The 19,355-nt window shown below is 35.5% G+C and overlaps 1 protein-coding gene across 4 annotated transcripts in view; it reads right to left on the minus strand.

The window, feature by feature from the left end:
* Nucleotides 1-3,279: 3,279 nt before the first annotated feature.
* The window catches only part of STAG2 (STAG2 cohesin complex component), an 81,692-nt gene continuing 65,616 nt past the window's right edge, over nt 3,280-19,355 (minus strand). For 2 of the 4 annotated variants that reach the window (XM_074883044.1, XM_074883045.1), the window contains exons 23-34: nt 18,954-19,046; nt 16,255-16,429; nt 15,702-15,841; nt 14,469-14,570; nt 12,183-12,331; nt 11,507-11,635; nt 10,961-11,166; nt 10,343-10,532; nt 10,144-10,257; nt 8,423-8,549; nt 8,009-8,086; nt 3,280-5,187 (exon numbers count right to left, since the gene is read on the minus strand). In XM_074883044.1, the coding sequence (XP_074739145.1) occupies nt 5,164-5,187; nt 8,009-8,086; nt 8,423-8,549; nt 10,144-10,257; nt 10,343-10,532; nt 10,961-11,166; nt 11,507-11,635; nt 12,183-12,331; nt 14,469-14,570; nt 15,702-15,841; nt 16,255-16,429; nt 18,954-19,046 (1,527 nt within the window). In that variant the 3' untranslated portion in view covers nt 3,280-5,163. Of the gene's footprint in view, nt 5,188-7,125; nt 7,456-8,008; nt 8,087-8,422; nt 8,550-10,143; nt 10,258-10,342; nt 10,533-10,960; nt 11,167-11,506; nt 11,636-12,182; nt 12,332-14,468; nt 14,571-15,701; nt 15,842-16,254; nt 16,430-18,953; nt 19,047-19,355 lie in introns of those variants that run through there. The other 2 variants (XM_074883047.1, XM_074883046.1) reach the window with 2 other exon arrangements.

The raw sequence follows: 19,355 nt of genomic DNA on the forward strand, positions 1-19,355 counted from the left end.
AACAAGTGGATGTGGTTTGCTTTTTGCTTTTGGTGGAGTTCAACGGTCTAAAAAGAAGAAAACAGAATATAAACCTGTGAAAAGAGTGTATTAAAGTGAGTTAAACTGTGGTTTAACTGCTATTAAAAAAGCAACAGCAAATTGCGTGGCTTCCTGGAATGGCCGTATGGCGTGGTAGAGTAAGAGGTTTCACGTGGACCTGCCAATGTAGTACTCAAAGGCTGAAGCCCTCTACCAGGTAACTACTCAGGCTGAGCAGCGCAAGATCAGAAGGCTGAGATGAAGCCCTATGACGTGTACCACAGCTCTGAGCCAACCCAAACCAACTCGGAACTGCATGTGCCATAGCACAGGTTGTATCAGCTCTCAAGGAAGTGCTGTCTTACAATGCCTGTTGACAGATGTTACAGGCAATTCTGAGAGAAAGGTACGTGGAAGAAAGTTTAAGGTAAGATCAAACGTATTGAATAAGCAGTCTAGAGAAGGACTAAGTAAGCACAAGGACACCATCCCTGCTGGAATTCTGACAAATAAATCACACAGTATTAGTATCCAGAAAAAAACCACACCTCTCTCAAAGGCACTCTTAAAGAATAAACAGGACATTGGTCACTTATTCAAGAGAGCATTCCAGGTATGTCCCCAGGCTACCAAATCTGAAACAAACTGCTGCTGTTCACATTGATCTGACCTGTCATTACCCACCCCAACACATAGGAAACTGTCTTCATTAAACTAATTAATCAATTTCTCCAAAGTTGTGTTGTATTACTTGAATGCTTTCATAAAGTAGCTACCAACTTCACATCCCCTAATTTGAGATGTTCTAGGACCCCTAGAGGTTTTATCATTTTGATTTATAGTTTACTGGCTTTTTTAAATAGCTTTTCTAAAAGTAAAGAATTCAAGCTGTTATCAGCTGAACACAAATTTCAGTTTTAAAAATGGTAACTACAGCTTTTTCTTTGACAAAAATAGTTAATACAGGCAAAATATGATGGCCTTTCCTCTTCTTTTCCAATCAAAAAAATGCTCAGCAGAAACTGCACAATCAGTTTTGGGAAGCGTGATTACATTACAAAGAACTGTACATACTCTCCAGAAGAACAGGGCAGTTTTCACGCGGGGTTCTGTCAGCCATCCATCCAATCACTTTAACATGCTTTGGAGCATTTTTCTGGGCATGGTTACAGTTTCTTACCACTGTACTGCCATTATGATTTACATCTCTAAAATCTGGCAGTAGCTACAAAAAAATTTAAAAAAGCAACTGAATCTCTAGTTGGAAGGCACACATTTACAAAGTCTGCAGTAACTCAAAGCCTAGCTGTTAAAAACTTTTTAAAAACATGAAAATTAAGATTTAATCAAAGAAATACACTCAAGAAAGCTCAGCACCATGAAGAAGGGATACGAGAGAAAGCTGAGGAAAATGACAGGCACAATTGACACTGAATTGTTACTTTTTTAATAGAATTATTATTATAGAGTAGCATTGTCCTACATACCTTGTTTTCCAAGTACACGTCATCACCCACCTCCAAAGATATGATCCCTTTTGGATGCCAATAAATATCAGAAATTAAACCATCTCAGTACTAGAGATTTCTTAGAATTATGAAAAATTAGAGAATGGCATAAGCTGCATCTCAGTATCATAAATTGATTAAAATTAAATTAAAGCAGTTAAGTAATTTTTAAAGAACAAATCTGTGTTTTATCAGAAGAATCCTGAAGCACAAATTGACAATTGTGACAAATGCTTCAAAGGATGAACAAGCCCATGACACTCATCAGGCTATTAAAAAAACCCCAAAACGGTAGCTATAGGTTGAAAAGCAGCAACACTATTGTGAATCAAAGCACCTCAAAAAACTCAGTAGACTTTTTATGGGTAGAAAGTTAAAGTTAATAGTACTGGTATCCTGAAATCTCATACTAGGACAAGTGTATATGTAAACTGTGAGGAAAACAGAGAGGAGTAAATTTTAATGAGGCAACTATTTAATTATACTGAGATTAGAGAAGGTGGGGATTTACTGGCTCTAACAAGCTACAGGAATCAGCACCAAAGGAAAAAACAAACAACAGCAATCACTAACTTCTTACATATTATCTTTGGTTGTTTAATATCAAGAAATACTTTTTACAGAATATGTGAAGACTATTCCTTTGAATTTCATTCTGTGTCAGTATCTTCTCTGTGGCCTCTTTGGTAAACTAGAGGACAGGCTTTACTTTCTCAGAATTGTTTGCTGTTTTCTACATTTTTATCACATATCTCTTCAAAACCCAAGTTTCGATCATTTACAGGCTTCTGTACCAAAATGGTATAACTAGAACAGACTTTACATTGTATAGTGAAGGCATTTGTCTTGTGTTATAAACTTAGAACCTACTAAAACCATTTTCCACAAGATACTATTGAGCTTACAGCAGGATTTGGAGACAGGAATGAACATTTGTAATAATAATTAAAAAAACACATCCAAAGTTACATTAGCAAGAATTAGAAGTATAATCTCTAAAATTTTAAAATGACTCCTTTAAAAAAACCTTATAACTGAAAGGAGTTTTCAACACAGCCAGAGCTGCTCAGTAGTTGAGGAGAGGGGAGGGGGAGGGGAAGAGATGTTTAGGGTTTTTCCCCTCATTTCCTTGCTGTCTTGCCAATTAAGCTTAGAATGTTTATCACATGTATGATAAACGTAAGAAATGGAAAGTGGCATACACTTTTAGCGGTATTTCAATTGGACTATAAACAATATCTCCAATGTCTGAATCAAAAGCGTTCTGAATAATGTCAGATAAAAGTTAATAGGAAAAAGAAACCAACAGAAAGACTATTGATACACCTTTAAAAAACGTAACACAAAAATAATTAACCATTGATTTCTTGGCATGTAAAAGTTCTATACAAATTTTAAAAATTTTATTTGCAGGTACTAACGTCTTGAAAAGCTCACTCTGTATTTACACTAATTCTTTTAACAAGTTTATCTCAAATTAAAGCATATTTAAAACAATCATGATTGCATTAACTTTTCTACTTTAAATTATTACCCAATTAGTGCTTTATTCACATTTTAAAAACTTGTACAATTTATTACAAATATAAAACAGTGCAGTTTTTCATACATTATCCCAACTCTGAGACAAACACTTAAAAGACATGGAAAAAGATTTTGTTTTCTATAAACATAACATTTGCATTACTCATCCCCTTTCTTCACTGTCCTCCCCTAACCCCGATTTAAAAAGATCAAACATACAACATACTGTAGGTTTATTTTTATTCAAAAAGTTACTGTCTCAAGACATAAATACAAATCAGAAAACAGTACAATTAGGACAATAGAATGTGGAGGACAACAGGTTAAGGTAAATATATAAAACATTTTTAGCTGGTTGAAAACAAAGCTGTAAGAACTGCTTTCACAAAGAAACACTCCTTCAAGAGTAAGAAAAATCAACTTAAGTTTAAAATCATATATACAGTCCTCTCAGCAGTTCTATTAAATGCAGTGGTGTGAAAAACAATATAGGCAGTACTTTTAGACATGAGAGTATTTATTTATGTAAAATTAGTTAGGCAGATCTAGTTTTGAGTTTGTTGTTACCCCATGACTTAGTAAAATAATTATATTTTATCATGATCCTTTAGATAATCTATGGTTTTTGGCTACCACAGCCGAATGTTTAATTTCTGAGTCTAAAAACAGGAAGCCTTTTTGTATTCACCCATTTGGGGAGATTCTTGTATTGCAAGCATATTAAGGCATGGAATGATTAAAATAATATACCTCAAGAACTGAGAGACAACTGACAAAAAATATACATATGTAATATAAGTTAATATTTCCTTTAAAATGATGTCTAGCTGCCTAAGCCTTGCAAAATGAGTTGATGTCAAAATGGCATAGAACCACTTTCTGTTTTAGACCAAATTTAATTTATTTGTGAATGGACACAAAATGAAGTTTAAAGCTTAGCTTTCAAAGAATATTATGGGTTGTTTATGAATTTCTATTATCCAATCTAATTTACATACAGAGGAAATGTACTGTAACCTGTTAGAAGTATCTTTAACCTGAAGACTGCTTGCAAAGACAGATAGATAAAACAATATAAAATACAAATTTAAAAATCATTTTTAAAGCATGAATTCTCATGCTCTTCTATTTTTAAACATTGTTAAACTTTCAATATATTTCTGAAACCTCATAATTTTAAGTTGGAATTTAAAAGTAAGAAAAAACTAAACAAACTGCGCAATTATAAAATCAGCACCAATTTATATATATATATAATTTTATTTAAAATTTAGATCCCTATTCCCACACTCTAATAAGCTGTATAATTTTTGTTTAGAATTTTTCTGCAAACATACTACAATAAGCTTCTTTTATTTGGAGACAAAATACAGTGGCACTACTGGAAGGAATTTCACAACATTACATTTTTCTTAAAGGACAAGCAAACTTTCAGGGTTGGTAATGGGCAAGCATGACTGAGACCTGTTACTTTCTGGTAGTTCATAGTTTATGGACCTTTCTGAGAAGGCTAACATGAAGCTTTTGGAATAAAAGTGTGTTTTAGATTAAAAAGCTGTTAAAATTCTGTTTTATGTATTTTTTTCCATGATTAATTAACACAAACCTTCTGTTGCTGAAGTTTGCATTTAATTTAAAATACTGACACTTCTGGTTCTATCACTGTAAGAAAACCAATCCATCTATTATTTCAGTTCATGGATGTAAACAGCAATCCAGCAGAGCTCATGATTATTTAGTATAGCCAGCAAATGTATAGAGAGGGGCTCAAATCTGTACCAAACACCTCTCAGACTGTTAGATTAAAACTCAGAGGGAATACTTCTTATGATCCAGAAATAAACTGATAGCACATAAATAAAATATTGATTTTTTTTTTCCCCGAACAAAAAGTGTAGCTTATCCTCAAATTGTTTACTTGTCCTTTACATTTCTTTTTTTTCAGGCAAACAAAACTGCCCCTTCAATGCACTTGATCTTGAAAGCATGTCATTCTCCTTAGAGAAAAATCTGTTCAGAATTTCACTGTATCTACCACAATTTTGTATTGAAAAACTTCCTCTTCCACTTAGAAAATGACTTCACCACTGATTTATTTGCTGCTCTGGTATTAAAACATTGACACCCCAAGAACCTAAAAAAAAAGTTAGAAATGGTGTCAATTTGTAGTCTACTACACATTTAATAAAAACAAAGCAATTAGTATATGATTTAAGATTAAGACACTTCAAGATATGTTAAGGCATCGTAAGTTTATTTTTCTTCCAAACCAGATTCACCACACTTCTGATTTGATACGAAAAGGGCACCTCATTCATTAGAAAATATTTTTCCCACGCTTGGCATTAACTAGATCCAGGAGGAATGTGATAAAGGCTGTGCTTTAATTATTTTAGGTAATAATTGCAAAATAATTTTTAGTTAGTTGCCTAACTTAGACTTCTTTGACAATGGCATTCTATAGGCCTTAACTTGAAATCAAACATGTACATTCCAGCAACTAAGTCTGGGACAAAACATTCTATACATTGGCTGCTGCTGTGTTCATAAAAACAAGAGGTCATTTCGCAGCAACTAGTCAGGACACAAACCTAGTATTTCCTATTAAATATATCAAGTCTGTCAGGAAGACAGTGAAAAAAAAAAATCAAACAATAATCAGGTAAAATCAAAATACTGTCCTTCAGGAGACTGTGTGATTAAGTGAAGAAAAACCTTTCCTGAAACAAAAAAAGCAGTTTCCACTTCCCATGTGGGAGCAAGCCATATCGTTTTCTATGTCCGTGGAAGTAGGTATCACCACTGATATGCCAAAAAAACCCCCCAGAAGATCCAGATCTCGTGACTGTCCTAGCTTCTATAGGACTTTATAGAATCAGGAAGAGCCATGAGAGACTTAGTTTTCCTGAACCTTAACACTGCTGTTCACATTTATCTGTTTACAAACCAGTTTTTACTGTTCTTGGTATTAAATTCACTTTAGATGCATCATACAATATAGCGCACCAAGACACAACTGCCTCTGGTGCCAGCAATAACTGGACACATCAAAAAAATGAGAAGACAGACTAAAATTTTGATCATAAACCGTGTGCATCTGAATAAATTAAACAGCTTTATTATGTCTAGGTCTATTAAAAACAAGTGCAACAACTCCAAGAATAATGGACCTCTGAAATAAATTACATGAATAAAGCAAATTAACTTTATTCAGAGAAGGTTTTTTGCATTTATGAAATTGAGTTTTTTACATTTAAAATACTGACTGATAGTCTGATTTAATACGGATTCGTGTTGTCTCCTAAACTATGAGCAGAGCTTTCCCTGTTTAGGCAGTTAAATTCATTTAGGTGGGATTTATGTTAAAGAGCAGCTGTGTTTTGTAATGCTGCTGTTTGCTGCAGTCCTGCTTCCAGGATCACCACCCTTACTGCGTCCTGCCCGGGAGAAAGGTTTGCTAGATGGTGCCCCCTTGACCGGAGCAACTCATTTCAGTGCACCACTGCTCCCTCCTCGCAGAGGAGCGGTACACAGCTTGTTCTGCTGGCACAGAGGCCGCCCACCGCTGGGCGCCCCGAACTGGCTCCAAAGCTCGCAGGGCAACGCGGCTGTAAGCGGCTGCCATCATGTGGTGATACTCCCACACTGCAGCTAAGCAGTGCCTAGCTAATCCTGGGCTCACGGGGGATGATGAATGAGAAAGAAAGTAACAGGAAAGGAACCTAGCTAGCAGTAAATTTACTAAAACTATACTTCATTAGTTTGAGGAACTGAAAAGCCGAAAGGTTTCTGAAATCAATGAAATACACCTGTAGAAGATCAAATTTTCAGCACTGTCAGAATAAAAAGTGACTGGTATTTCACAGATCAATCAATTAAAAATCAAGAAGGGGAGGGGAAGAACTATTTTAAAACAGAACGTCAGAAAACAGGTGATATACTTTCTTGGTGTTACTTCAAGAACAGAACACACAACAGCTAGATGCACAACCTAATCTGATTCATTACTAGTAAAGCAAAGGCCTACTGGTACAAAATATATGAATTTGCATTTAAAACAGTATTTAAGACTTCTTTCTCCCATAACAAGAACAGATTCACGCTGCAACAATACTGTAAAAAAAATACATAACCGTCTTCCAAATTCCACCAAGCTGTCCAAGATTCCCAGGAAGCCTTGTTGTACTGTCCTCTGCTGGCTTGCTGCAGCTTGTTATTTCCAGTGTAATTTTGTACCAGCTACACAAGGTCAAAAATGGCTGCATACATTACAAGTGGTTCAAGACAGAAGGAATCCCTCATGCAGATTTTTAAAAGAGAATAGAGACTGCAGATTTATCAAGTCGGAAAAAAGGGCAACTGCAAGCAGAAACTACAGACTTCGGATGTTTTGGACCTAAAACTTTATATGGAAAGAAAAAATACCTCTCATCTCTATAAACAGGTATCTGTATTATCTCTATTTTCTCCATTATCTTACTTATGCACAAAAGCAAATATGCCAATAAAAAAAAAACCCGCAAACCATCCAATGCTGACAATTGGTAATGACATCAGAGTCACTCAACTAAGCTCATCACAACAGGAAACTTGCCTTTAATATTGTGTATGCACAGTTCTGGTTTTTTTAAAGCTCTCTGCCACCAAACCTCTGCAAGGGTCTTTTCCATACCAGATGTGTTTTCTTCTCAGATTCAAAGGCTTTTGATTTTTACATAGCAATATATAAAGTATTAAGAACAAAAATCCTATAAACTTGCAGAGAACATTGACTACTTTCAAATTTATGAAGCTGAATTACAGCATAAAATATTCCACTGACTGTACCAGTCTGCCAAAATAAGCTAATGAAGACAACCTAAAGATTGCATTCTTTCCATTTAAAATTTGAAGTAAGAGAGTATTGTAACCTTAAGACTGACTTTACATTATTTTCCTTATGCAAGTTAACCTACCGATTCATCCATGATTGAAGCGGGGTCAAAGAAATCTGGTTTTAGTTCCGTTCTTTCTCTCCTGTTCTTTGATGGTGGCTTTAGAAAACAAGCAAATAAACATGTTAACTGTAATTTCAGAAAGAATAGAGTTCTTAAAACTGTAATAAATAAAGCTGAACTCTCAAGGGATAAGAATTTACATGGGATGAATGTTCATCTCACATTATCATTACAGGAAGGGTTCTTGCTTTTTGTACGGCAGTTTGAACAGATGACACTTGTATAAAGGTAGTGGCACAGCCATTTAAGAATCCAGAGATCAACAAGAATGACTTTTCTGTATCACCAAAAGGAAAATTTGATTCAAATATCCTACTTTAAAAGCATAAATACAAATCCAAAATCCACTGAAAAGACAAGTAAGGTTCTTACTAGGTCTATGTCCATGGTGTCAAAATCCATGCCTTCATTGAGATCTTCAATCCGCCCTTCTGATGACATCATCACATCTTCAACAATTGGCTCTTCATCATCTTCCATTAGACTTGTGCCACGTCGACTGAAATGAAAAGAAAAAGCATATTGTTTAGCAGTAAATCAAGTTAAGTTTTATCTGAATACTTAAAAAGCTAACGTTCAGCAACGAACTCCCAACAAATGATAATTCCATTAGATAGAAAAGAAATTAACTAATTAAATAAATGCACAACTACTATTAAAGAAAGCTGTTATTTAACCAGCTAAAAGATACTAAGAGAGTGAGGGAGAAGGACTAACAGAGATCAACTTGCGGAACTCTCTGGTACATCTTTAAATGGGTATTCTGAGAGGCTGTGGGAATCGATAAGCAGATCAAACCCACACCTAATTCAGACATTTCCATGCAAGTATTTATGCTCAAGTGAGAAAGAACTTAAATTTTGCCACCTAAAGAAAAATTGTTCCTGCCTTATGACAAGGCAAGGAAGAACGTCTTTGCAGTAAGGTGGATGCATAAACCCATTTTCAGACATTCTCTCACAGTCCTTCATCCTCTTTCCTCACAACTTCTACAAGCAACATCAGACCTTATATGAGAAAAGTAAGGAGTCATTCTAATTATACTAATTGATGTCACTATATTGAAAAAAAAAAAGAAAACCCAACCCCCCCCCCAAACCTCCACTGAAACTATGTTACACAAAGTACTAATATTAAAGAGTTAAAAACAAGTAGGAGAAAGGTGTAAAGCTCTTCAGTATGGCCATGGTTTTAGTTTACAACTTGTACTTTTCTTCTGTAGCGCCACACAGTCATTAAAGCAGACAGCTTCTAAAACTAGCCTTCCCCTCCAGCTCAGGAACATGATTTCATTAATGTGCATGTCAAAACGCATACGTGATGAATCACAATGACGTAAATGACACTGCAGTAAGAATGTATGACCTCTGAAGGACAACATTCGTTTAAGAAACATTTGACTGTCTTCATCTTTGTTCATTGTAAGGAGGACTTCACAAGGTTTTTGTGTGTTTGTGTTGGGAAGGTCTACACAAGAACTGGTACTACAAGACTCCTCTCAACTTTGGTGTCGGTTTAGGTCAGACTAAATCTGTACTGATCACAGACATGCTGAAGACAGCAGTTTCTTTAAAAGGAATGCTTTTTTCAAGTAAAAAAGCAGCTGAACTCTAAACTGACAACTCAGAAGTCAAAGGAGAAAGAAATAGAATTAAACTGAGCAGAAACTTTCTGCTTCACACACTGAACACCTATTTCAAAACTCATTTTTAAGGTTCTATTTCTAAATATGATTCTGCAGTTAGAAATACATAAAAAACATTTCACATGTTGCACTGGCGCTATATATATATATATTTGCCACACATAGCACTCAGTTCAACAACCAGTTCCCTTTGTTACAAAGCTCACTACTAATTTTTCTGGAATTTAAATTCAAAAATATGCAAGAAACCAAACTGATCTATTCTGCTAAATGCATCACAGTGTACTTTTACTATTGCTTTTCTAAGGAAATTTAAAATTTTAAAACACAGGAAAACACTACTCAAGAACTAGAACATGTAACCCTCTTAAAAGATGCAGGAGTAATACTGCAATTAATAAACCCTCCCCTCTTCAAACGACTGAAGGAACATTTCGCTCTCACTCACATAGCGTGTTGCAAGTTGGTTCTCAGCTTGACGTAGTTCATCGCTGCCCTCTCCTGTTGTTGTCGCGCGGCTTCTTCCTGTTGCCTTTGAGCCAACATCCACGTTACTTGCGTGCTTAAAAAGACCATTATTCTATTTTAAACATGAACTGGGTTTGTGTATGAACACTAACACAAAGCAGACCTACTCATCTACGTACTTGTAATCGAGTGGAGCTTGATGGTGTTCAGGCTGCATAGGATAGACACCCATATAACTTTCTTCAGGTCGCAATCTCTTGGGCTCCCTCATTATTGTGGAAGTAAGCTGAGGTGTCTGCATCATGACCGGTGTGTGCATTGTCTGCTCCCTATTCAGCCACATACTGTCACTACTGCTGCTTTCTTCAGCTGGAAGGAAACACAGGACATCGGTACTTTTTTTCAAACTAGTCTAAAATGGAATGTTTAATCATGACTTAAATGCATGTACTTTCTGCTTACGGAGAATCAGTTTCTTTACTTTTTGCCACAAAGTCTTACGTGTGCCCCAGAAGGCCTGGATTTATAACCACTGGCTAGAGTACTTAAAATACTTTTATAGCCTGTGACTTAACGCAGCGTAGGGCCTTTATTTCCTTTTGTGAATCAGTGTTATGTTATTCAGGCTCTTCAAATGAATAGTTTTCCCACTAAGACATACACATGCACAGATGTTATCCTGTTTTAAAAAAATACATTAAAGCATACAAATTCACTCAAGCTAACAAATAGGAATCAACATGTGTAGTTTATATGAATATGTACTCTAGTAAATTTTAAGATAAGAAAAGTTCTACCTTCAGGGACTTTCCGTTTTCCTGTTGCTGGCTTTGTCTTCTTATTTCTTACTGTAGATCCTCGACTACTAATTCCACTAATCACTGACATAGTATCATCATCCCCACCAGCTAATAGAGAGTTTCTGTAGGACATGAGAGGAAGCCACACATCTTCTCTTCGTAGAGACATCTGAAAGGTCATAAACTTCTCCAAGTAAACATACCTTTAAATAGAAAAGATAATTACAAAGATGCAAAATACCTGTAACACTATGTTAACATCTCAAGATAAGTAACTACTGCAATTAATACCCAATGCCCCTCATCTAGTTAACAAAGAGGCCCGACAACAGCAAATCCAGAATATGACTTCTGTTTGTCCACCATAAAATAACAAAAGACAAATACAATTTAGCCTTTGTGATTATACTTGACTGCATTAGTGTAAAATTATCTTGATGTGCCGGAGATTCCACTTTAGGTGACTGCAATACACATTAATACATATTTATTCAAATGCATCTCCTTTATTGTTATCATTATGAATATTAAGAAAATACTTACACTGTTCTTTTGTCTTGTCTGAGAAGTTTGGAGGAGAACTCGCTCAGAATATCAAGAAATGCCAAATTTAATGGTGGGTGGCTCTCACCTTGTGGATTAGGCTCCTTAAAAGCAAATTCTATACCATCCCTAAGAAAAAGTTAAAAATTAAGTCACATAAAGCACAAACTGAAGAAAAAGTTCTAAGCACTGGAAGCTATCAAAACTGAACACCTTTCCTCTACATCAAGAAAGCAGTAATTCCATGTTTCCACATTATGGTAAAAAAAGTGAACACTATTCATACTTTGAATCTGGATGCACTCTTTCTGTCATGATGTTTCTACTTTGCATTTAAAGTCTTCTGCATGAGGCCAACACGACCACCACTGACAATGAAGTGGATCAGTTCTTACTGTTATTCATAAGACATTAAAAATACTTTTTCATGACAGCATCAACACTACTATCATTTACAGGCTTATACAATGATGCTGAAGAACATGAACATTATTTAACATTTGGGTTTAATTCAGGGACAAAACTGCAGTCATCTCCTAATTTATAAATGGGCTATATAATCTCTAGTACTGATGCCTTTTGTATTAACAAGCTGATTTTGAAAGACTGAAAAGGTATTTTAATGTTAGTCAAAAAGCATTTACAAAAAGGAAAAGAATACAAAGCACACAATTACTTGTGTAACATAGCAATAGCTTCTCTTGTTTTCAACTGATCCAGTCCAAACGTTAAAGCAAAACGTCGAGCAAGTTCCTTTATGCCACTGAATGTCGGTGATGATCTGTCAAAATTATAACCATTTTCTTGAATCATTTCATTGAAAAGCTGTATGAAATAAAAAGGGAGAATTTCATTTATTAAAAGATTATGCCAAACTTTGGACCAATTGACACAGAGCTAAGTTTCAGTAAAGAAGTTTTTTACAGCTTTTTTTTCTTAATTCAACAACCCCAAAAGACAAACATGGAGGTTTAGGAAAGCCAAGTCAAAGCTGCTCTTGAATAGTCTGCACTTCAGAGTTAATCCTTGAAATGCACACTGTCCAAGCACACGTCAAACTGGATGGATGACAGATTTCAGCACTTCCCTAAATGAGGTGTTCTAGAGTTGAGAATACTAAAAATTAGTAGGATTCCCTACTAATTTATGATACACTAACAGAAATTAAATAAATGTGGTAAATTCTCACCTGGTCTTTACTATTACAGTTTGTCAAACTACTACTTTCTAATTCTTTTTTTTTGTATCTTTTCAAAAATATAAAGTACAATGAAGAAATTCATGGAAATATCTCTTCAGGGAAGTTGCCAAAGACAGCAGAAACTCTGCAACTGAGGATCAGACTTTTCACTATTCATCAATAGCTGGCAAAGCTGAACACTCTGAACTTTAGTCTTTGCTCAATCCTTTTTTCATCCTACTGAATTTGACTGTAATTCTCTTCAACAGTATATTTTTCTATTGTTTTCTAATTTTGTCTGACACATTCACCCTTCACTCTCTCATATAACACAGAATAAACCGAAACCAGACATACTCATGCTATAAACATTAACTTTTCATTTATAGATATGATTTGGCCCATAATTGCATACTTTTCTTTTGTGTTGTACAGCTCACTGCAACTTAGTTATTCCTTTTATCCACTATCACTTCTTGTCTTTCTTCTCCAATTAGTTTCTTTTTTAAGAAGTCTTCCTGGAAAAAATGCTAGTTACATGTTTAACTTTACATATGGGGTTTTTTTGTTTGTTTTATAATACTTGAGTCACCTCATGTTACTATTCTTATTTCCATAGTAGGATTGTGTAACTGCTTCCCCATTATGTGTGTAATTGTACTTACTGCATTCACTTCCTCTGTCTGCCCTTTAAAACATAAGGGGCTGGTTATTCATGAGACAGAAAAGACTAATAAGGATATCATTTACCTAATATCACAAAAATTTGTGAACTCTGGTGAAAAGTCAGCAAAAACTGTAGGAGTATTTAGTTGTATATTTTATGTTGCAGTTCCACCAGCTAAAGTCATGCTTCTATCAACAGAAAAGGCCTCATCTTCCCTTGTATTGGCAATATCCATACAGATAAACCAGTTTAGGGCCTTCATTAAGGACTTCTGGTTAGTTCTCAACCAGGATCAGTATCTAGATCTATATCCACTATTTGGCCCTATGATCTCTAGTCAGAAAAAAAAGGTGCGGGGAAGAGAGAGGACACATTGAGGTACATTTTTCCTTTCAACAACAGCAGAGATCTATGTTGGATTACAGTGGTTTGCAGAGATACGGCTTTATAGTTCTGACTCTGTAAATAAAATTCATGCAGATGGTTCATGTGAGCAGATGAATCCGACTCTGACCTCGACTGAATTCATCAGGTCTCCACACAAACAAGCTCATTTACTGAAGAGAGCATTAAATCATGTTTTAATTTCAAAGATGGGTGAAGCCCCTACCAAACATTAAGAAATACTGAATTACTAAAACTTCCCATTACTTCTCAGAATAGTTTAAAAAAAAAAATTCCCCAAAACACAAAAAAAACCCGACAACAAAAAACCCCAAAGCAAAACAAAAAAAACTCCCCACAAACAAAAACACAAACCCCCACCACACAGGCAGGAAGTGTTTTCCCTTGTTTATCTGTTCATGAATAAGTAAACTAGCAGTTTCACAACACACTTCTGAGTATGTGACAAACTATTGTTTTAAGAGTTAAGAAGGTATCACAGAGTTACATTTATCAGCCTCTCACACTTTTTGTAGCAGAATACTGGTTAAGTACAGAAAGACTTCTGGCAGTTTTTCAAATAGTTGCAGAAAATATGTTTCAATTTAAATCTATTTATCCCTACTTTCCATAAGAATTTCTTCATTAATACCTCACACTAGATATTAAACAACAGGATGTGATCTACGCTATCGGATTTCATGCATAAAAGTATTGTAAAACATTCTTACCTGCTGCAAGCTAAGAATAAGCGTTTTAGCACACTGGATTTTGTCTATTTGTCTTGTTTTACTCATCGTTTCTTTAATAATATCACCATAGTCATTGTAATACTATGAAAAATAAAAAAAAGTTAACTTTTGATTTTAGTTGAAAACATTACAATTACTGAATTCTTCAGAAAACATCATCTAGGATTTGCTATTTTAAAAAAAATTTTGAACACTTCAAAAGGAAAAAACAAGTTCATGATTACATTATCAAAATTATATTCTAAAACACCTCCAAAATGATAAAAAAACCCAAAAGCTCAAATAAGAAAGAGTATATCCACTTCTTTTCATTCTTGTCATTAGTATTACTTTAGAGGCAGGATGACCTATTTATCTTCAAGGCCATGACACATTTGTTAATGACATGTGTTCACCCCTTCAGGGTGTAAGATTAGAATCTCATGTTTTTAGTAACTCCTATAACTTTGGTGCAGAGTCTTCTATTTTCTCTGCTGACAGGAAGCACTTAGGTATAGCATCATAGCTATAATTTTTCCAATGAAGACAGTTGCCTGTTCAGTTCTTTAAGTATTTCAGGTTCAATAAAGTCCCAGTTAGTTACTTAGAGATTCAAATATATATGTAGGGCACTCAAGACAGAAGCAGGCTGCCCAAATTTTAAATTTTTTTTAAGGAAATCACCAAGGAGCAAAGTTCTATCATGTTCACAAAATGAGAACTCGTATTACTGTGCAGCTGCGAATCCCAGGAGCCAAGAAGGCATTTTATATTTAAGAAAGATAGAAACAGGTATAAAGATGGCAGCGGGTAGGGGCTGCATTTTTTTTTTCTATTTGACAAAGTTTAAGCTGAAATTATTTGGTAAGGCTAGACATCATGGAGTTGATCTTTGTGAGAAGATTCTCAAAAAACCTGCTACACTAACAGCTGAATTAAAAATATACCATCAATCAGGATAAGAAAATTAATTAAAAACAATGTAAAAATAATTATTATGTTTCTTTCCTCCCTCCCTGCTACCCACACACTGGAACTGTGAAACTCATTTCAGTCACTTTTTCCCTTCTTACAGAAAAAGAACTTTAAAGACCTACAAACTACCAACTCTGGAGTTTTAAATTATTCACATTTTGAATCCGTTATCTGATAAGGTAAAAAATAAATAACAATTAAAAAATCCACAGCTACTGTATTCTATTATCAAGTGTCACTGCGAGGCTTCAGACTTACCTTCATATATTGCTTGAAAATGTCTGCAGCTGTATTCATTTCCACCACAGTATATACAATGAGTTTACAGAAAGCTGCAAGTAGATTTCTTCTTTTGTGCAATGCTTCAATTTTGCTAGCTTCGTCATCCTGCTGTCCATCTAGAAAGAGTTCAGAACATGAAAACTGTCGGGTTTACATACTTCATATATAAGCATTTATATATAAAAGTGAGGTGGGCTAATGGTCAGGAATCAGAAAATCAAATCTCAATTCTGACAGCAGTGCACTTTATTGCCCACTGACAAGTCTCTTTTCCTGATACAGACACATATATATTTGTGCCTATTAAACCAAACCTTTACCACGATTATCCTACATGTCCCCAAAACATAAAATGCTTTAATTGGCTGCTGATATTTTAGGGACAAACCTACCTCTGTGTCCATGCACACCTCTCAATGCCAGAAAAAAAGAAATACACACACACCCTCACCCCAAAAAAAAGCACAGGCAAACAAATACATTAGTTAGAAGGCAAATAATATAAAGGGAACATAAGTTTTGTACAAACCTGCACTATTGTTATCATCATCCTGATCAATGAAGACATGATCTAAAATAAAACTGAGTAGTTCAGATTGTAATGAAGAATCAGGAGTGTAAACAAGTGGCTCCAACATGTCACGTCCTCCTGTCATAATCTGATGACTGAAGATCATCAACACATCACACAGAATTGTGAAAGCCTATTAAAAGGAAACCTTAGTAAGTACTTGCTTGGAAACTGCCTTTTATTTAGAATAATATATTTCTACTTAAATTTCTTGGAGCCCAATGGTGTACCCAAGCCACTTAAGTCCTAAACAACTGTACAGGCCAACTGGAGGTCAAAACATGCATAGTTTCTTACAGGAGGTTGCTGTATGAAGACTGAGTCTCCAAAGAAAAACACTGCACAGATGAAGCCAACTAAACATCAAAACACTGTGAGATTAAAACATGAGGAGCCTCAAACTCCCAAATTCTGCTTGACAGATACTACAGTAGGTAACTAGAGAACTTTTAGATACCATCCATGGTATAGCCTCCTTTTTTAAGACTTTTCTTTTTCTAAAATTGTTTCAATCACATTTGTAAAACATCTAACAGATGAGGTCATTCAATCTCTTTACGTCTTGCTTCCAAAAAAGCAACCACCTCTTCATTTTGCTGGCTAAGTTGTGCATCTGACATCAGATTTAAATGTTTGTGCTCCACCTCCCTGGAAAGTTCAAATGTATCAGTACCTAGACTGACATTCTTCAAACTAACAGACCAAGGCAACACACTGCTTAGTGCCACACCTCATCTCTTTGACTCTGATCTCTTAAGTACTTCCATTTTGACAAACAGATCTGTTCTCGAACTTCTCAATGCAAGTATTGCTAACTTTCTGGTTACAAAAATATATACACTCCTCAAAAGTCCCTTTTAACCTTTCATGACATTAGAGAAGGAAAAGCAGAACCATGACTACTGTACCCTATGTGACTGAGGAAGTTCTAGTTTCTACAGCATTCACCTAAGAGTTATATAGCCTTTTAAAGAGACCTACTCAGAGCTTCAGTAATTTTTGTTACTTGCACTTTCCCACCCTACACCTTGTGATTTTGACACGAGATAGCTCTCCAACATAGAACATTGCCTATTCAGTTCCAGTATTCTTGTTATAGCAAGTTTCAAAAGCTGCAGTTGTGCGACTCAGTGGACCAGATTTTCAACTTCAAGGTCAACCATGCTATTATTACCTTTAGCAGCAAAACAGCTCCTGGCTTTTTATTTGTTTAATTAAAAAGTGTACCCAGAAGATAGTTTGGTCCTTCCCTCAGAGAGATACTTCAGTTTTTTCATTTTAGCATTCTGAAGGTTGTTAAGGCATTTATTTAGAATTAAACCTGCTATCAGTAACCTGTGCTCTTCACCGGAATCTGAAACTCCTGTGAGTGTCCCGGCTAGGGAACTATTTGACCACAGACTTGGCCCCTACAGTTTAACCTTTTCCTTTGACCCTGTTACCCTCAGAAGTCAAGACAAGTATTTCCCAAGATGATTTCTATTCTTTCTGAAACAAAAGAAAAATTTTAAAAACAAGCAAACAAAAAAAGCCCCCACAACCCAAAACCTTCATACCTGCATTTTTCTTCAAAAAAGCCAGGACTTTTGTCTCCTGCCTGAAATGTCAGGCACTACTTGCATGGACTAAATACCTACATATTTTATATCTACCGAAGACCTTAGTTCCAGCTAAAACTCTCCCCCAACAAAGAACAACTATATGAGGGACTAACTGTAAAACTGGTGAAGTGAAAACTGCTTATATCTTTTCTGAGCAGTACATCATTGTTGAGGCTTCCAAGCATTTGCTAGAATGGTCTCCAAATATCTCTAAACAATACTGTTAACTGACCAGTGTTTGAGTGTACCTAGGAGTGACTGCAAAAAAGAAACCCACTTCCCAGCAATAAAATCCCCTAGGTTACAGTGCATACGTGTGCATGCATAAACACACACACACTCATGTTAAGTAACCATTCTTTTTTTTCCTCATTCAGAGATCCCCAAAATCCTGGGACTCTGAAGAACTGAGGAATATATTCTGTATGCAGCATCATGGTGAAGGGGAACAGACAGAGAAGCTGCCCCTGTATGTCCTCACAGGCTTACAGCAAGAGGAGGAAAGCTGTTTTCACAGTTCTTGAGTGGACGGGCACATACATATCATAGTACAAATGTGGAAACATAAAAGCATTCAAAGATAGAACTAAAAAAAAAAAAAACAGTTTCTCTCTTTTAAATAGCTATTCCTAGCTCTTCCAGCTCGGAGTCTGTGAATCCACAACTGGCTCTATCAGAGATGTGTGTGCTTACCACATGGTAAGCAAGAGCTTTGAAATGGAACTCTCCCACCAAACTTACAAACCAGAAGGCTTCTACAGTGTGCCTACCCAGTCATTGTGTAAAGAAACAAAAACCCCCTTTGAACAGAAGTTTATGCTGCCTAAAACTACTAGAAAGAATCCAGTTTAAATTGATTCTGAAATCCTACCTAAATTATCTAAAGGAAGGCAAGCATACAAGTACAGTATGTATTCACACTCCAAGGGCATTCACCCTAAACATCCAAGATACACCAGATTCCCACCTATGTGCTACAAATATTAGCAAGAGGAACTTTTCAAATGCTTTATAAGTACAATATTAGGAGACTACAAGAATAAACAAGTCACTAACCTGTTCCTTAACAGCAGTGTTTACATTGGTCAGGTAGTGTTGGCAGATTTGACAGAACACTCTCATCTGCTTCTTTAGGCGTAGAAGATCCTCCTTTAAAGAGAAGGATTTCATGTAACAGTTTTGCTTGATTTTCAATTTTACAGTCACATTTAGCATATCTGTTTTCACAGAGCTATCCACCACAGACCTTGTACATAGTCGTAACGTTCAAGTCCACTGCATTATTTAAGAATTACTATTACAAATAAAATTAGCAAGCAGCAACTTCCTCAATTTTGTCATTCTATGTACCGCAAAAAGAAATGGAAGCTGGGATGAAAATAGTGAAGTTATTTATTAAAAACATAGTAATAAAAAACCCCACCCCACCCCCCCAAAAAGAAAACCAAGCCAAACACA

Source organism: Strix uralensis, chromosome 13 (assembly GCF_047716275.1).
Source record: "Strix uralensis isolate ZFMK-TIS-50842 chromosome 13, bStrUra1, whole genome shotgun sequence".
Lineage (NCBI taxonomy): Eukaryota > Metazoa > Chordata > Aves > Strigiformes > Strigidae > Strix > Strix uralensis.